The sequence below is a fragment of the Pelodiscus sinensis genome, chromosome 6, assembly GCF_052426305.1.
Source record: "Pelodiscus sinensis isolate ZL-2025 chromosome 6, ASM5242630v1, whole genome shotgun sequence".
NCBI lineage: Eukaryota > Metazoa > Chordata > Testudines > Trionychidae > Pelodiscus > Pelodiscus sinensis.
Genome location: NC_143057.1, coordinates 29775234 through 29794416, shown reverse-complemented (window position 1 = coordinate 29794416; position 19183 = coordinate 29775234). Strand labels below are relative to the sequence as shown.

General features: G+C 40.1%; 1 protein-coding gene across 3 annotated transcripts in view; it reads left to right on the top strand.

The window, feature by feature from the left end:
* JAK2 (Janus kinase 2) overlaps positions 1–19183 on the top strand; it is a 137336-nt gene that overhangs the window by 99629 nt on the left and 18524 nt on the right. For all 3 annotated transcript variants that reach the window (XM_006115137.4, XM_075931627.2, XM_006115140.5), the window contains 10 exons: positions 667–794; positions 1335–1469; positions 3349–3436; positions 6540–6667; positions 9022–9160; positions 12697–12848; positions 13564–13714; positions 14413–14549; positions 15598–15787; positions 19050–19174. In XM_006115137.4, coding sequence (XP_006115199.3) covers positions 667–794; positions 1335–1469; positions 3349–3436; positions 6540–6667; positions 9022–9160; positions 12697–12848; positions 13564–13714; positions 14413–14549; positions 15598–15787; positions 19050–19174 — 1373 coding nt within the window. The remainder of the gene's footprint in view (positions 1–666; positions 795–1334; positions 1470–3348; positions 3437–6539; positions 6668–9021; positions 9161–12696; positions 12849–13563; positions 13715–14412; positions 14550–15597; positions 15788–19049; positions 19175–19183) is intronic.

Sequence of the window (19183 nt, the reverse complement as noted above, 5' to 3'; positions counted from 1 at the left end):
GCAAAATTAGCAGATTAGTATATTTGCCCGACGGACATTTTCATCTCCTTAATCTTTGAGATTTCAGAGTTAAGTCAGCCTGGGTTTGCCTTTGTAAGATGTTACTCTCAGTACTGTGATCTTCTTCCTCAAACCAGGACCATCCCAGCAATCAGCTGTCCTGGGAGAAAGTAAAACTGGCCTCTCTTAATGACTGATGGTTTGCATTCAGCAGCATTTCTCATTTGACCAAATGCTTAGCTGTATGTTTGTATTATGAAAGAGCTGCTAAATTTGACATTTCTCATTTTAAAAATGCACATGATGTACCATGAGAAGTGGTGTGGAATATTTTTGCCAATGTAAGGCTGTACTTGTCAAAAAGAGTGCTTGGAAACGTTACTAATCAGAAGAGAAGGAAGAGAGAACCAGAATGTTATTGCTAGTTGGAAAGATCTAAGCTAGACATTTGTTTAATTAAATCCTGTAATACTGTGTTATTTATTAAACAAATTGTTCTCTCCCTGCTGTTGTAATTGACATTAATCTTCTTATCAGAGTATATTACATCTGAAATTAATAATTCTGCAGAAACAACTTTGTGCTAAAAATCTTTAACAGATGTATTATGGATTTTGTGTTTGTTTTTTTTCCTTTCGTCCCCACCTTCTTTCCCTTCCCTCTCAGATAAGTCAAATCTTCTTGTCTTCAGGAGCAATGGTGTTTCTGATGTACCTACATCACCCACATTGCAGAGACACAATAATGTCAACCAAATGGTCTTTCACAAAATCCGGAATGAGGATTTGATATTTGTAAGTTCATTAGTTGCATCTATCTGGCTATTTCCATAGAGAGTTGTGCATAGAGTTCCTGTTTGTATGCCATTTAAAATAGCCTTTTTTGCAGCAAGATGTTTTGCTACTGTAGTTCCTTAGTTAAAATTTTCAAAAAATGTCTTAAATTTGGGTGGCCCTTTAATAAAATAAATAACTGTTTTTATGTGTCATTTCCTTTTTTATTACCCCACCCGCTGTTTTCTCCAGCTTCAAAGAGGCTCACATTCTTTATATTCCTAGCATCCAGTTTCCTTGCAACAGTCTGTCCCCAAAGATCCCCAACCAGTGAAAGGGGGAAAATAAACTTCATCTAAACAAATATAGTTAAACTCTTTTTCCAGTATGGTTATTCTTCATTTTTTGTCATCTGACTCTTGACCCTGAATGTATTAGCTTTAAAAGTTTTCCACATGCATTGTTTATGAAGAACTTTAAGTGATCAGTGTTTTCCAGAGTTGGCAGAGAAGGTTGTCTGATTGCATCTTCCCTATTACCCCAACCTTTTTTATTTTTTAGAATGAGAGCCTTGGGCAGGGCACCTTTACTAAGATTTTCAAAGGTGTAAGGAAAGAAGTGGGAGACTATGGAGAGCTCCATCAAACTGAAGTCCTCTTGAAAGTTCTGGATAAAGTGCACAGAAACTACTCTGAGGTTTGTCTGGTTCTTGGGTAGTAATATATCGATTACTTCTTGTCTGTAAATAATTACTATTCTTTGTCATAGAATCATAGATCCTTAGAAGGACATCAAGTCCAGCCCCCTGCCCAAGCCAGGACCAATCCCAATTACATCAACCCAGCCAGGGCTTTGTCAAGCCGAGACTTAAACACCTGTAGGGATGGAGTCTCCACTACTTCCCTATGTAACCCATTCCAGTGCTTCACCACCCTCCTAGTGAAATAGTTTTTCCTGATATCCAAACTGGACCTTTCTCACCACAACTTGAGACCATTGCTCCTTGTTCTGCCATCCATCACTACTGTGAACAGCCTTCCTCCATCCTCTTTGGAACCTTCCTTCTGGAAGTTGAAGGCTGCTATCAAATCCCCCTTCACTCTTCTCTTCTGCAAACTAAATAGACCTAACTCCCTCAGCCTCTCCTCGTAGGTCATATGCTCCAGCCCACTATCATTTTGGTTGTCCTCCACTGGACCCTCTCCAATGCATCCACATCCTTCCTGTAATTGGAAGGAACTGGACACAATACTCCAGATATGGCCTCGCCAGTGCCGAGTAAAGAGGAATAATCAATCTTTGTTACCATGAACAATTGAGGCTGTTCTATAGTAGATGGTTACATTTCTGTCTAAACCAGGGCCAGGTTTTTTCTTGCACTGAGCATAATTTTGTGTAGAAGAGGAGAGTCAGGAAGCCAGTTGAGGTTTCCTTGTTCTCTGTCTTGCACAGCTGCAGGCAAGGTACTGCTGCAACTAAGCTACACCATTTGACAATGGTCCCAGGGGACCACGTCCACGTACTGAGAAATGGCAGAATGCAGCAGTGCTTCAGACATGCCCACTTCTGCCCCTGGTACTTTATACTTTGGGCCAAAGGGACTGGTTCAGGGGCCAGCTGTAATGGCTTCACACCATCTAAGAGCTTTTCCCCCCTGTTGCCATTGGGAGAATTCTCAGCTGACCAATTATGGCCAGTGTTTAGGGCCCTTTGCATCTCCTGAGCAGCAGAATGGGGCCAGATTCAGAGAGAGGATTTGGCCCCAGATTTCACCATTGATCAAATACACTACATGCAAATTGCAGTGAAATGCTTTAGTTCCAAATTTCTGAGCAATGAATCACCTTCCATTTGTTATAGCTTTCTTTGTGGAGTTCTGTTCTCTGTCACAGGTTAAAAAAAATTCCCTGCGAGCACTCCTCACTTTCTGCATGTGTAAAGCAGAAAGTTTGTGGCCCGTGGTGTGGTTTGAATTTATGCAGGGCTCAACCTGTGGCTCACAGGTGGGAGCCAAAACAAAAAAGTAGTCAATATAATGGTCTTCTGTTGATATGCATTTTAGTAGTTAAATTCCTGGACTGTCCTTGCTCATTAAAAGTGCTGTCATATGGGTGGAAATCAGGTAAATATTGCATTTTATTAATATCAGCAGAACTGACTTAAATGGGGCCTGCGTGTTGTGTAGTCTTGCCTTAATCTTTGTATTTATGCCCATCAGTGTGAAAGAAGCTATTTGCATATATTTGCATATATATTTGTATGCATATGCAACCACACTTAAGTTGTGGCCCTCGGCATGTGCTGTGAGTATCACTGTGGCCTTCGGGGCTTCCAAAGTTGACTTGCCCTGGTATAAAGCTTTCTTGTCCACCCATTTTCCTAACATCATCAAATTAGATTGCTAACCAAACCATGTGCAAGCCAACAAGATGAAATCTGTTATACAAAATCCTTGCAATAAGTTAGAAATTGAAGTAATGTAAAAATGTGGGTGGTTTTAATCTGTTTAATTCCAAACAATTTAACTTTTGATTTTTCATCAATGATTATCATTCTTTGTTCCTTGCACTTTCAGTCTTTCTTTGAGGCAGCAAGCATGATGAGCCAGCTTTCTTACAAGCATTTGGTGTTAAATTATGGAGTATGTGTCTGTGGAGAGGAAAGTAAGTAAAATCAGTTATATTTATATGTATTCATTTCAGACTGCTCCCATTACAGTCTCTGTTCTTGTGTAAAAGCCTGCTGCAAAATTTATTTTATTTTATTTATGTTTTTCATCATATGCCAGGCTTTTATATCAGCTGGTTCTCCTGGTTTTGCCATGTGTATTTTGTCTTCAGGTAGATTAGGGTTAGTCTATCCCTTATCTTGCAATTATTTTTCCACTCCACTCCTTTTATGCAGACCATAGGCATAGATTTTGCTAAATAAAATTTGGTTTTCCATTTTATTTTTCCATGTGATTTTTCTTAGTTATTTTAGTATCATATTGTTTTCCTTCTACGAGTCCCATTTTGCAAACAAAATAAAACATAGCAACAGTGTGTCAGAATCCATATTGTTTTCTTCGCTCATGGGAGTACTGAAGAGCTCAGTCTTCAAACAGATGTCCCCTGAATGCAGCTAAAGGGGATTTGCAGTGATTTTTTGTAAACAAACTTGTTTAAGATTCTAAATCCTACTTACCTGTTTCATACAATGTAAATGCTCTTTTATTTTCCTTGACTGCTCAAAGAAAGAATGTTGGCAAATCCCAAAGGTAGCTCCTGTCCTACATTTGTTTTGCAGCTTGGCTTGAGCTTCTATGATTCGAGAAACAACATGAAATAAATAGTATAAATTGCAGGTTCTCAACCTTTTATACAGTGGGGGACCCACTATCCCCGTTAGCAGTGTAGAAGTGTAGGATTCCACAGATTGAGAACAATGGCCATTATCAAAGTTATTTTAACATTGTTTTGTGGGTGAAAAAGGATTATTTTAAATTGTTGGATGCAAAGTCATTTTATTTTAATAATTACTAAAAATATTTAGTACAAACAAACAGCAAATGGTAGGCAAGCACTTACTAATTGTTTCTCTTACTGCCAGCAAAGGGAAACACTGCTCCCACTATTTAGTTGCAATATTTTTTTAAATTTACATTAGGGATTACATTAGAGATTACATTAAACAAAGCCAAGCAAAATCATCACAATTACTAATTATGGCTGTTTTATTATTAAAGAAAAGAAACATTAAACAAAACAATACAAATGACAGAATACAAGTGATAGACTAGTGACTTTTTTAAATAATGGAGATTGCCTATCTCATAGAGCTGGAAGGGACCTTGAAAGGTCATGGAGTCCAGTCCCCTGCCTTCACAGCAGGACCAAGTACCATCCCTGACAAATTTTTGCCCCAAATCCCCTCTGCAAGGATCGGGGCAGATGACTGTTTTGCAGAGCCCCAGGCAGTGTAACTTCACAGGGCCCTCCCCTTTGCCACGGCGCATGCGCCGTGACCCCATGCACATGCATGGTGGCACCACGGCGCATGCACGGGGCTTTTTTAAGTGCAGGGCCTGGGGCGGTCGCCCCATTTGCCCTGCCTTATCTCGGCCCCTGGCAAGGATTGAACTCACAACCCTGAGTTTAGCAGGCCAATGCTCAAACCACTGAGCTATTCCTCCTCCCACAGGACTTCTAGTACATGTTCTTCCCCACATATAGACATATAGAGCTTTTAAATGAGATTAAATCCTTGAGTCAGTCACCTGCTAGAGGTATTTTTTTCATGATAAGTTAAGACCAAAGTATATTATTTCCCAAAATTAGTCTCTTCTCCAGCAATACATGTTCTAACCATCTGATGATTAACAGGAGGAACAAATAAATATGGTTGTTAGATCACTAATAAAAGGTATCACCTCAATCACTTTGTGTGTCTAATATGCTAGGACTGATATGGCTACAATTGCACTGCATAGAAGAAACAGTCATTTGCAATACTAGCATTTTCATAACCCAATAAAATTATTACAGGAGTTTAAAGATAATCCCTTAGGCCTGGCCTACAGCGAAGGGGAAGATCGATTTAAGACACACATATCTTAAATCAGGTTTTCACACCGTCCGCACAGTGGGAAGGTCAGCAAGACCAAACACTGCTGTCGACTTCCCTTACTCCTTGTGAGAAGCAGGACTACCAGCACCAATGGAGGAACCTTCTCAGTTCCAAGTAGCAGGTCTTCACTAGACCCGTTAAATGGAACCCAGGAAGATCAACTGTGGCAGCATTGATCTTCTGCATAGTGTAGACGTGGCCTGAGAGTCTTAACTTTCTCTTACCAATCCATTTTGAAGATTTGGGGGAGGTATCTTTGGATTCATTTATTCTTGAGACATCTCTGTCACAGTTGTATTGTGGAGCATTATTTTGAGCAAGATAGCTGAGGATATGTGTAAGGGAAAGGATGCACTACTCATTTCTGAGTTTTTGTACTCTTCTCTCTCCAATTTTCCCAGGAAAAAACTTTTCTTTGGGGCGTGTATCAGTTCAAAATTGGTTGCTGTCACTATTTGGTTGGCTTCATGCCTGGGGGTTGGCTTAGGGGACACCTTCAGTACAGTCTGCTTGGTTAATATGCAACATTTATTTCTGCCTTTGTCTTTCTTGGGACAGGAAAGATCCATTCCAGATCACTTTTAAAGTGTTAGTTTTGACTCTTTTTATTCAGTTCGTTTTCTGAGATTTTTTTTCAGTTTTGTTAGTTTCACAGAAAATTAAATTCTGTTTTTCAAAAGTCCATATACTTTTTATATATAGAAAAGTTTTTAGTTCTCAGAACAGTCTTAAATTTGAATAACTGTTAGAAAGTGTTGAGTTTAAAAAATTAAAAGTTGTTGACTTTGAAAGTCAACAAATATATAAATAAATTATAAATAATCTATATTTAAATGGCATCAATGTGCTATACATTATGATGCTATCTTGAAACCACATTACTTTTATTCAGGGGCGCTGGAAAAACTTTGACAGTGGAGGTACTGACAGCCACTGAACTAAGCTGTAAATCTTGTATATAATGGAAACCACTTTAAGCCAGGAAGTGCTGCAGCATACTCCTAGTTCCAGCATCTATGCTTTTATTGTTACAGGGTGTGGGGGCTGGAGAAGAGGTGCAAGTTAAAAAATTGGATGTTTCTTATGAGTAGCAGTATGTTTATTAAACAAGAATGAAAAATTAACAAGTCTGTTTACCTTTTAACCTCTTTAAATCAGATATCCTGGTGCAGGAGTATGTCAAATTCGGATCCTTGGACACGTATTTGAAGAAGAGCAAAAATTCTATCAATATCTTGTGGAAACTGGAAGTTGCCAAACAGTTGGCACTGGCCATGCATTTCCTGGTAAGTATTTTTTTTCTTTTTTAGTTGACGGTTAAATTCATATTCTTCCATTACAGAGACAGGTACTATAAGGCCCATGGGCCAGATTCGGCCCACCAAGCCTTTTGTTCTGGCCCACAGCCTACCCCACCCAGACCTCAAGAGAGGCTCTCTGCATGCTGTAGCCCAAGGATGCTCCAGACGGCTGGCGGCTCCCAGACCAGCCAGTGGGAGCTGCGACGATTGGCTGGTTGGGTGGGGGGACAGCACATGAAGGTTTCCCCTCTCCAGGGGCATGTGGTCCCAGAGCGGCACATTGAGGGAGCCTCCAGCTGTTTTACGCAGTCTGGGGCTACAGCAGGCAGCGAGTCTGCCTTAGGGTCCCCGTTGGGCTGCTGGCCATGAGCCACCTAAGGTAAACACCTTCCAGCCAGAGCCTTCCTCTGGCATCCCTCCCATTCCCCAGCTCTTTGCCTGGGATCACTCTCCTCTTCTTCCCCAGAGCACCACCCAAATCCTCTGCTCTCCTCTGCCACAGGTTAAAACTCCCTCTCAGACTCGGCACACCTCCTGCACCCCTTTCCCAGGCTGGAATCCTCCCCTGCACCCATATCCCCTCCCTGACTCTGCACCCCAACCTCCTGCCCCAGGTCACCACTCAAACCCTCTGCATCTCTCTTCCCCCAGGTCACAATTCCCTTCTAAATGGTGCACATCCTTTCTCAGGTCAAAATCCTCCTGCATAGCCATCCCTCGGGTCAAAATCTTGCACACCTCTCTCTTAGGTCAGAATCCTCCTGCACCCTTACCCCCTCCTGGACCCTGCACACCAGTCCCCTGCCCCAGGTCACAATCCTCTCCTTCACCCAAACTCCCTCTCAGATTCCATACCCTCTCCTGCATCCCAGTCCTCTACACTGAGCTCCCTTCTGCACCCAACCTCCATCCCAGAACCTGCATGCCCTACATAGAAAAGTGTGGCCCTTGACACTTTTCTATGCTCTTTATCAAGTGTTCTCAACCGCCAGTCTGCGGACCGGTGCTGGTCCATGAACCGCTGGGCCATGTCGGCTGCTGGAGCTCAAACCGGCTGTTGACAGCAGTTCAGCTCTAGCAGCCATGGTGGCTGATTTTTCCCACTTCTGGGGCTGAGGTGGTGGCAGAAGGAGGCAGAACAAGAGGTGCTTCCCTTCCTCCTTCTCCCTCCCACCTAGGTAAGGTGGCGGCCCAGCCAAGGCTACACGCTGCCCCCCCGCCTCTCCTCATGGGGGCACAAGACACACTTGGGAAGGGTGGGGGTGCAAAGGAGGAGGGAGTGTGTGCACCACCGTGTGCACTGGAGCTGAGGTGGCAGCAGGAGGAGGTGGAAGAGGAGGTGCCTCCCTCTCTCCTCTCCCCTCCCATCCCCTTAGGTAGGATGGTTGCCCAACTGGGGCTCTGCACTCCCCTGCCCCTACCCATGGGAGTGCAAGACGTTCTTGGGGAGGGAGGGGCATGAAGGAAGAGGCCGCTCTCCCTGCGTGCATAGCAGTAACGGCCACGCTTCTTAGAGGGGGCAGCCAGGCTCTGGGGAGTGGGATGGAGTCAAAGGGTACGGAGGTACGGGTGGGGGACAAAAGGTGTTAAGCACTGGGGAGTAAGGGGCTGGGTTGAGGCTAGTTGGACAGGCAACATTTTATTTGCATATTTGCATAATTAACATGCAAATAAAATATTATCAGTCTGCCAAAAGTTTGAGAGTGGGTTTGCTGGTCTATGATATAAAAAAGGTTGGGAACCACTGCTCTACATCGTCTTTCTCCTTATTCTCTTCTCTTGTGTCCCACTATTCTTCTGTTTTCTCTCTACATTTCGCTAAATTGATTTTTCTGACTGCATCCTTTACCTCCGTTGGTCTTATTCCTTCTCTCCTGCTACTCTGTAAGCAGCTATTATTTTGTCCTGGTTTGTTTACCATATGGTTCCTTTTCTCCTCCTTGGAAATCCCAACTGAAAAGTGACTTCTTCCAGGAATCATGCCTGCCATTGCTCTCCCTTTAACTTCCTCAGCTCAATATAAATTACCTTCTAATAAGGCTAATAGCTAACACCAGTAAAAGCTCCCGCAATGTTCAAATTACTAATCTGCTTCAGGCTTTATTTGATATCTGCCTACTTATAGAAAGTTTAGTACAGCTATCTAGAGTTGAAATCTAGATAGATAACTGACGTAGTTTAGTTTAAGTTTTCTAATCAGAGAAGGATTAGCTGTATTGTTTTATTTGTGCGTGCAATATTGTGATCTATGTAGTTTCCTAGATTAACATTTTCTTTTTACATGCCTGGTGGATTTTACCTTAAGTTTATTTACATAGATATGTATTTGTCTTTATCAGGAAGATAAAAGCCTTGTTCATGGGAATGTATGCGCAAAAAATATCTTGCTTATCAGAGAAGAAGATAGGAAGTCTGGAAACCTTCCGTTTATCAAGCTTAGTGATCCTGGCATCAGCATTACCGTTTTGCCAAAAGACAGTAAGTCTTGATGTCTGCTGTCTTTGCTATTGTTCGTAACATTGAAAATATTTGTATTTTTATTCCTCCCACCTCTCCTTGTACTAATAGCTTTATTGTGACAAATGTCTCCAGTCCCTAAAACACCATCACAGATGATAGATACAAATACATCTTGTTATCAACACATGACTGTTGAATAGTTTTGTCTGGTTTGAAATGAGTCTGTGCAAATATACAGACAGGTTAAAGTGTTGCCTTTTGGAGATTGGCATTTCAGCACAGATTACTGTATGTTGTAAGCAAAACATCTTCTCCAAAAGAATGTTTGACCATGCTGTACTTGTGGCCTGTTGCTGGACAGATACCGTATTTTCCGGCGTATAAGGCGACTGGGCGTATAAGACGACCCCCTAATTTTCCATTTAAAACATAGGTTTTGGCCTATACTCGCCGTATAAGACTACCCCCCTTCCAAGGCAACACCATTTAATAACATCAGATTTGATTTAAATAATTGTAATTAAAATGGTTTTGACTTACTGGTAACTTAAAATCCTTAAAAATCCTCCTCATGTTCATCCTCTGACATCATAAGTTCATCAGTGACATCTTGTGGTATATTTGTAAGACGGTCATCATATGGATCTAATTCCGAATCAGATGATGTGGCTTCAGCTTCGGCTTCCCCTTCATCTTGCCACAAGAAGTCGTCCTCCATACCATCCAAAGAATTTGATATGCCACACTTCTTGAAAGACTTGATTACTGTTTCTGCATCAATATCATTCCAGGCTTTTATGACAAAGTTACACAAAACATCCAATTGTGGCGCACGCATGTTTCCTCCTTTTGTGAATGACTTTTCGCCGCTAACCATCCACTCATTCCACTGTTCTCGAATGCGATCTTTAAATGACTTGTTTAGGCACACATCCAGTGGCTATACCAATGATGTCAATCCTGCAGGAATAACTGCCGCATCTGTGTTTATTCTTGCCAGCCTTTTCTTTGTGCTGGGAGTTAAATGAGCCCTGAACATATCCCACACCAGTAGGCTACGTTCTTGACGAAGTCCACCTGGTCGCCTACTCCATACATTATCAAGCCATAGCTTTACCCCTTCTTCATCCATCCAGCCTTTTTCATTCACATGTACAAAAACTCCAACAGGGAACTTGATTTTCGGCATTGTTTTTCTTTTAAAAATAATCACTGGTCTTAGTTTGGCGCCATCAACTGTACATGCTAGTACCACTGTAAAACTGGACTTCTCATGTCCCGTTGTTTTAATTAACACTGTTTTTGCACCTTTTGGATTAACAGTTTTATTTCCAACCATATCAAAATTCATAGGAGTTTCATCCATATTTCCGATCTGACTTAACGCATAGCCATGTTTCTTGCGCTGTTGTATTACATATCGATGGAAAAGACTTACTTTTCCGTCGAGATCTGCAGGTAATTTTTGTGCAATTTTGGTCTTTTGCCTCAGTACCAGATTATGCCTTTCCAAGAACCTGGTACACCAGGATACAGTGGCCTTAAATCCTTTGCTGTGATCTGGGTTAGATTTGGCCCACTGAAGTGCAAACATACGTATTTTGTTTCGTGTCACTACATAACCATTTTGACGATGCTCGTGCACCGTGTCTGCTACGTGCTTTTCAAGTTCTGACCAATGTGGGGTGCCTCTTCTTAATGCACACTTACTACTTGGCATACTCTTTAATGCATCTTCATTTGCTTTCCAGTCTCGGACCATCTTTTCTGTTACTCCATATTGACTTGCAGCAGCACAGTTATTATGTTCCTTGGCAAAGTTTACAACTTTCAGCTTGAAACTGGCTTCAAATTTCCTTCTTCTTGCTGGAGCCATGATGGGGGGTCTTTTCTACCAGCCATTTGTTGTACACCCACTTACAGAACGTCCCTAATCTTTTAGGCTGCTGGATGTGCGGTAATACAGGACTGTAGCTTAGGCTACATACAGAACGTCCCTGTGCTGATACTGTATGTACCGCGCTGAGCCAATTCCGGCAAGTGGTGTATTCTATTAATGCATACAAAGCCTGCTCGGATTGGCAAAGGTTGTAATAGCCCGCCTCTCTGACTCAGCCAATCCGAGCAGGCTTTGTATGCATTAATAGATGACACCGCTTGCCGTGATTGGCTCAGCGCGGTACATACAGTATCAGCACAGGGACGTTATGTATGTAGCCGAAGCTACAGTATGTTTATACTCGGTGTATAAGACGACCCTCGATTTTTGGGGGATGTTTTTTAGTATAAAAAGTCGTCTTATACACCGGAAAATACGGTAGTCACTGCGGGTTAGGATTAAAGTGCTTTATTATAATAATGAGAAGAAGTTTAGAGAGCATATAGAAACTTAAGCATTTTCAAAGGCAACAAGTGATTTTTTAGGTGCCCAATTTGTAACTCTGGGGACCTTATTTTCAAAACCATGCCAATACATCTCAGGCTGAGCATCTGAAATCCTTCACTCTTGAGAATGATGATACATATATTCACAATATGTTGCTTTTCTGTCACTTTTACAAGCTGTGAAATACATTCAAATGGAGTTTAAAAAAATTAATAATAATCAGGATGACATGCCTAAGTGAATGCATCTGTTGACTGAATATAAGATGGATATATAATATATCCATTCTCACTGTCTTCCCTTTTTTTCCTTTTAAAGTTACAGTTAGGTAAAAAAATTGATATATTATTAAACCAATTTCCTTAGCTGTTTTATACCATAGATTATTCAAATGAAAACATTTTTAAAATCAAAGGTAGTCTTCTTCAGTGATATTGTTTACCTTTTATTTATTTACTTACTTACTTACTTACTTACTTATTTTTGCTATACAGTATTCAGTTTGGAACATGAAAACAAACTGATCAAGTTTTGATTTTAATCAGTTTTACTGTATAATTTCATATGTTGGCAGGATGCTGCAACCTTAGGAAAGTAAACTATGTGGTGTGCTATTATCCTAAACTTTCCAGTTTTCATTTTGATCAAATGATGAAGACTCAAACAATTAAATTCCTCTGTGTGCACTCAGCTGCTTGTTGTTGAGTCAGCATGTTATGCCCCCTCTGAAAACTACTAAGCATGATTTTTCACCCTCTCAATCTTGAGTGGGAACTACTGTTTCTTGATGGTTAGTGAAGGACATTCATGTCAGAGCAACAGAATGATGTAGAAATTCCTCAGATCTGGCTTTAAGAGGCTATAAGAAGAAGATACTTACTGGACTTTTAAAATCAGAAGCAATGGTACTTCGTCCTAGTTACAGGTGATCATCATTTATTTGTGTGTGTGTGTGTGTGTGTGTGTGTGTGTGTGTGTGTGTCATTTAATATTTACTACTGGCGAACAGGAACTTGAGAAGAGTTGAAGTATTTCATTCTGAAAAATAAGAGATAATTGTAGAAACTCAAAATTTGGCTAACTCTAATGTGTTTAAAGTAGAATTAGCAGAAAAAAGTAGACGCTTCAGTATTATTTTTTGACTTGTTATGTTTTCATGTTTACATAGTTCTTCTTGAAAGGATACCCTGGGTTCCACCTGAGTGCATTGAAAATCCTAAACAGCTGAGCTTGGCAACAGACAAGTGGAGTTTTGGTACCACATTATGGGAAATCTGCAGTGGAGGAGACAAGCCCCTTGGTGCATTGGATTCTCCCAGAGTAAGTGTTGGCAAGTAGAGTTGTTATTACTGTATCTGTGAACTCGGTGGTTTTTTTGTTGACTGTTCTTTCTAGTGACCTTTAGATTGTATTTTTAGTGCATTAGTGTGTTTGGTGTTGCAGAGTCCAGCCCCCAAATCAGCCAGAGCAGAAGTATTTACAGATATAAAAATGTCTCTCAAAATAAAATACAACATAAAAAAACCCAGCGTTATTGCTCTGTAATATTGTATGGCTTTCCTGGATACATATATAGTTAATCTCTCTTGAAAACTGTCAAGTGAGTCCCCTACATGGAGAACCCAGCCCTCATAAAAGCTTTACACAAACTCACTTGTGTTCATCACAAAAGCCTAATCTTGTTTGTGGGTGCTGTTGTGATTTCCTAGTAGCTTCCTCAATCAGCACATTCCTAGTAGAGCCACTGGATAGACACTTTCTGGCAGGAGAAACATCCGAGATACTAGGCCCCCTTTGACTCATCCACGTACTCTTATAATAAAAATGAGGCTTCTTGAAGCTAGAGACAGAACTCAGCTAGAACTTTCTTACTGCTCCATCCTAGTTAGGCTGCACAGAATTACCTGTGCAAAGGAAATAAGTTCTTCCTTTTTGAAACCAGAAATAGCTGTTCTGAAGCAGAAACCACATTTGCTACAAAGCTGCCAAGAATGGTAATTATATGTTAAAGTATTTTGTATGTCTTTAATCCTAGAAGCTACAGTTTTATGAAGATAGACATCAGCTTCCTGCTCCAAACTGGACAGAACTAGCAAATCTTATAAACAGCTGCATGGATTATGAGCCAGATTTCAGGCCTTCTTTCAGAGCCATTATACGAGATCTTAACAGTTTGTTCACACCAGGTAAGCTTGTGGAGAAAAGGGGACAAACTTTTAATAGTAGGTTGTAAACTCTTTAGACCAAGAGACATTGTTTTGTTATGTGTATGTATAGTACCTAGGATAATGGGATCCGGGCCCAAGGCTCTACCACAGTGTAAACAATAAAAACGATAATGAATACATTTTATTGTTTTCTATTAAAAGTGAATTTTACTGGGGGCTCACTCAATACATTTTTATTATATTGTAAATATTTCAAATATATTGTCAAGATTGAAATGCTAGCTTCTTAATGAAGCACATTATATGAGTGATCCTTGTATTTTCTCCCAGTAGCTGTGGTTTTACTCCCAACTTACCAACTGACTTTCTGATTTTTTAATTCCCCGCCCCCTCCCCAGAAATGGAGCAATTGAACATTAGGTTTTATAGTTAAAGCAGCAAGGATTGGTTTGCAAAAATGGATATTTGGAAATTCTTAAGAGAAGAGTTACTATGCATCAGCTGTCATGACTAAGTTCTTTGGCCCGGAAGCATCCAGACTGTCACTCTAACTTGTTGGTTTGTAGTAACTCATTATTTAGGGCAGCAGCTTAGTAGGTGATATCTCAGTTCAATCCATTGTTAATGTTCTGCTGTGCTCTGGGTAGACATAAAGAGGAGCATGTCAGCATAATGACAACATTTGCTCTTTGATAATTTTCTTGGATTTTGCCCAGATTATGAGTTATTGACAGAAAATGACATGTTGCCAAATATGAGGATTGGAGCTTTTGGATTTTCTGGGGCATTTGAAGACAGGGACCCAACGCAGTTTGAAGAGAGACACCTTAAGTTCTTACAACAGCTTGGCAAGGTAGGAAGTTTGAACTCTAATTGGCTGGAAGAAATAAGGTTTTTACATGTAACTGGGGTTCTTTATGATGACTGCATGTTCTCATGTTTTCCACTTGGGAGTTTTGAAATGTCAGGTATGTTCTACAATAGAAAATTAGGTTGGTTTAATTAAATGTCAGGCAGGAGAGAGATTAGTACCACTGCCGCCATATGCACATGGTTTGTGTCAGAGTACGGGGAGAGAAGACTCAGTTTCTCAGGCAAAAGGGAGATATTGGACTGAGTGTAAATAAGTGAGGCAGGGGATAGTTCTCAGAAGAATTAGTTAGGAAGGAGCAAACAGAGTAGACACTGATGATCAGGAAAACTAAGACAAGCATAGAAAAAAAGTTAGCAAAATGCAGGAAGGGGAGAGCCGTTATAGGAGGCAAATAGACGATCAAGAAATAAAGGCAGTTGGAAGATGGTAGAGGGGAAAGATACTGGACCATGGATAAAAATAGAAAATACTGTAAAGGTGCAGTAATAGGTAAAACATGTTCAGAGGCTGTAGTGGAGTCAATGCTGTTGGTTTAGCCCGTCCCAGCTATTAAAGTGTGACGTTTTAGTGGGGAAGAAATTGTTTGGTTAAGGAGGAGAAGAGGGAACAGAGGTTGCTCCCCTTTCTCTAACCTGATAGAAATGTAGCCGTGTTAGTCTGGTGTAGTTGAAACAAAAAACAGGACTATGTAGCACTTTAAAGACTAACAAGATGGTTTATTAGGTGATGAGCTTTCGTGGGCCAGACCCACTTCCTCAGATCAAATAGTGGTTGTGACCGTTTTCTTCCACTATTTGATCTGAGGAAGTGGGTCTGGCCCATGAAAGCTCATCACCTAATAAACCATCTTGTTAGTCTTTAAAGTGCTACATAGTCCTGTTTTTTGTTTCTCTATCCTGTTCTCCTTCCTGTCTCAGTCCTAGTGTTTCCCCTTAATCCTGGTGCAGTCATACACAGATGGGGAAGAGACTTAGAGATAGGGGTTTTGTTTTTTTTTTTAGTTAAAGTGTTTCTGTTTATGGTCCAGGGTAACTTCGGCAGTGTTGAGATGTGCCGGTATGACCCACTACAAGACAATACTGGAGAGGTGGTGGCTGTGAAAAAGTTACAACATAGCACCGAAGAGCACCTGCGAGACTTTGAAAGGGAAATTGAAATCCTTAAATCCCTGCAGCATGATAACATTGTTAAGTACAAGGGAGTGTGCTACAGTGCTGGTACGTAGAGCATTTAACATGCCTTCCTTACTCTCTCTGCTTATTCATCAAAACAAAGCCAGAACTCATTAAATGTTTTCATATTGGTGGAATACATTTCTTGACTATATCAGAGCTTTTATAGATGACTTGGAAAAAGAGTCAGTGTCCATCATGCAGTGCTTCATTATGCCAAATGGACACAGTTTCATCACGTTAATCTGTTGCAACTATAGATGAATATTCTCTGATAGCCTTTTTAAAACCAAACAAAAAACATTGTAACTATTTGCAACTAGTCATGTTGTGAAGTGCAGACAGAAGTCCATGTAGAAAGTCATCAGTAGTTCCATGAAATTGTGAGGGGGAACCTAAATATTTCTTTAGCTTTTTTGGTTTTGGCTCACTGCTGTGTCTCAGGAGAGTGGACTGCGAAACTCACCACTTCATGGATTTCCTGTATGAAAAGAGAATGGTCAAGGAACATTTTAGAAGCTTTAAAGTCATGAAGTGAAATTCTCATTGGTAGTGTCAGGAATTCACCCAAGGTCTTTGCTTTTAAAAGCCTTCTCTTCAAATCAAAATGAAGCTTTGCAAGTTTTTAACATTGCTGACCAAGATGGCAACTACCATCTTCACCTGTGTAACTAGGTAGAACTTTAAAAGCCTAATTTCAGTTTTGTGTTGGGGTTAGTAGTTAAAACATGAATCAGATATAACTGTGGACAGGGAAATAGTTGTTTGCTTCAGATGAAGATGAGGTGAAAATGTTTCTAAGTATAAATATTGTGGTTTAGCTTTCAGCATAATATAGGCACGCAAATTTACATTTATGTTAATGTGTGTTAAAATAGATAATGGCACATGGCCAATCAGGCTAAAGGGCATTACTAAGCATTCACTGACACACTGTTTAATTAAAATACTTTCAGGAGTTAAAGAAAAGTTTAAATCCACTTCTGTGATTGTCCGATTACATTGCAGTAACAATTAGATTATTTTTTAGGTAAATGGAAATATGGAAGAAGATTGCCTTTATAAATTCTGATTTCAAAGAAAGCAGGACTACATTGCTGCATAACGTGTCTCACTCATTTTTCTAATCAAAACCAGGATACGTTGAAATTGAGTAGATTTGCTCTCCCTTGCTGCCTCATTGGAGTGATTTCCTCCCTCCCCTCCGCCCCCGGGCCTATAGATTTAAAACAGTTTTGTTGAGTGGCCTCTCATCCAACCCTGTAAGGACGTCTTGGGAGAAATTGTTTAGTAATCTTAAAAGATGATAGTATAACAACAGCCTACTGTGCTCAGAAAGGAATCTTCCTTCCCATCCCTCCATTCCCTCTACCCCACTTCTACAAGACTATATTACTATTGGGTTGGTGTATTACTAGAATTGAGATTTGTTAATCATCTTCTGAAGCAACAGATATGACAGTGAATTCCACAGGGCGAAGCTGTGCTATGTGAAGTAGTGTTTCATTTTAGTTTGTGTGTACTTACCATTAATTCACAATTATGATTGGAGAAAGTAAAACTGAGAGACTGATTAACGTTCATTATGCTACTTCATTAGAAAATAGTTCGAGAAAAATTGTCTGCTGTGGAGCCTCTTAAAATGGCCTAAATCTGTTGTATTATCTGTTTTTCAGGCTAAGCAGAATGTATTGCAGAAACTTATGCTACTGAAGGTGTACTCTAGATAAGCCACTTGAGTATTTCTAGTATAAAATTGTTGGTAAACTAACAGAGAATTCTCCTTAGCTTCTAATGGCTGTTTCTTCATTTATGGAGTCATTAGTTTGGTCTAGGTTAAATGAGTCTGGTTGTATATTTATTTACTTTACCAGAAAAGTGTCAAGCTGTGAGAATTTGAGGTTTGAGTGAGAGGGGATGTCTGTGAATTACTGGAAAACATGTACATACATACCATCCAAAATCCATGTGTTTTGCAGAGCTCATTGCACATTCTGTTCACATTAGCACCTTTAAAACATCTTTCAAATTTTAGAAGTGCTTTCTCTAAAATCTTCTCTACATTGGGAAAATACATGATATTTACTAATGTGATTTTTAAACATGTAGACAAGGATGAGTATATGTTTAATATTGTGGCAATTAACATGATATTCTTTCCTATTGACTTTGCTTCTGTTCTGTACAGATACCGGTGTATGTTCATGAATTGTCTATTGCAAAATTGAGGCTTTATTTGCTTGGTGACTGGGACTGCTAGACATCCCCATGTAACTTGATTATCACGCCTATATCCTTCCAGCTTTGTGGGGTGCCTTACTACTTGGAGTGTCTTGCTCCACGTGCTGTTGGTGGCACTCTATAGCTATGTCTAAACTACATTCCTCTTTCAAAAGAGGAATGTAAATGAGCCTGAACGAAAATGCAGATGATGTGCCGATTTACAAATCTCGTGCATCATTTGCATAATCGTGGGAGCGCGCTTTTTCAAAAAAGGGTTTTTTGAGAAAGAAACCACAGTCTAGACGGGGTTCTTTTTTGGGGGGGGGAATCTTTTTCGAAAGACCCTGTACTCCTGATATAATGAGATTTATGGGTTCTTTTGACAAAGGGTATTTTTTCGAAAGAACCCTTTCTAGACTGTGGTTTCTTTTTTGAAAAACCCTTTCTCGAAAAAGCACTATCACGCAATTATGCAAATGAAGCATGAGATTTGTAAATCCGTGCTTCATTTGCATTTTCGATCGGGCTCATTTATATTCCTCTTCTGGAAGAGGAATGTAGTTTAGACGTGTCCTATGTATGACCTCCTGACTTTGTATTCCCTGGTGAGGTGGTGTGTCCTAGGTCCACGTTCTCAGGATGCACTGACACATACATGGTTGGGCATTGTGATACGTGTGAATGTGCAAACATGTCTGACACATCACTGTGTTGTGTCCAGCTCTGTGGACATAGTTCAACTTTGTGTTTATTGTAACTAGATAGAGGAGGGTGTCACGACCTGCTTACAAAACCGTAAGGGTACAGATAATGCGGATGGGGCCAAGGTTAAAACTGCAAATCTATCCATCTTACTTCCTTACAAAGTAAGAAGGTGATTTGATACACGTTATGTAAGACTGTTCTAGTCACTCATTTATATGAGGAAAGGAACTACACATGTTCTCATGGATCAAGAATAAAAGAGCCTCCAGGATGAAATATTTTCAGCACTGTGCTAGTACATTTATTTGCAGATACATTTAATTATTTGTTTTAAGAAATTATAAAAATCTAATCTTATATTTTGCATATTTTTAAAAAGGTCGTAGAAATTTGAGATTAATTATGGAATACTTACCATATGGAAGTTTACGAGACTATATCCAAAAACACAAGGAGAGGCTGGATCACAAGAAACTTCTAATGTATACTTCTCAGATATGCAAGGTAAGAAAA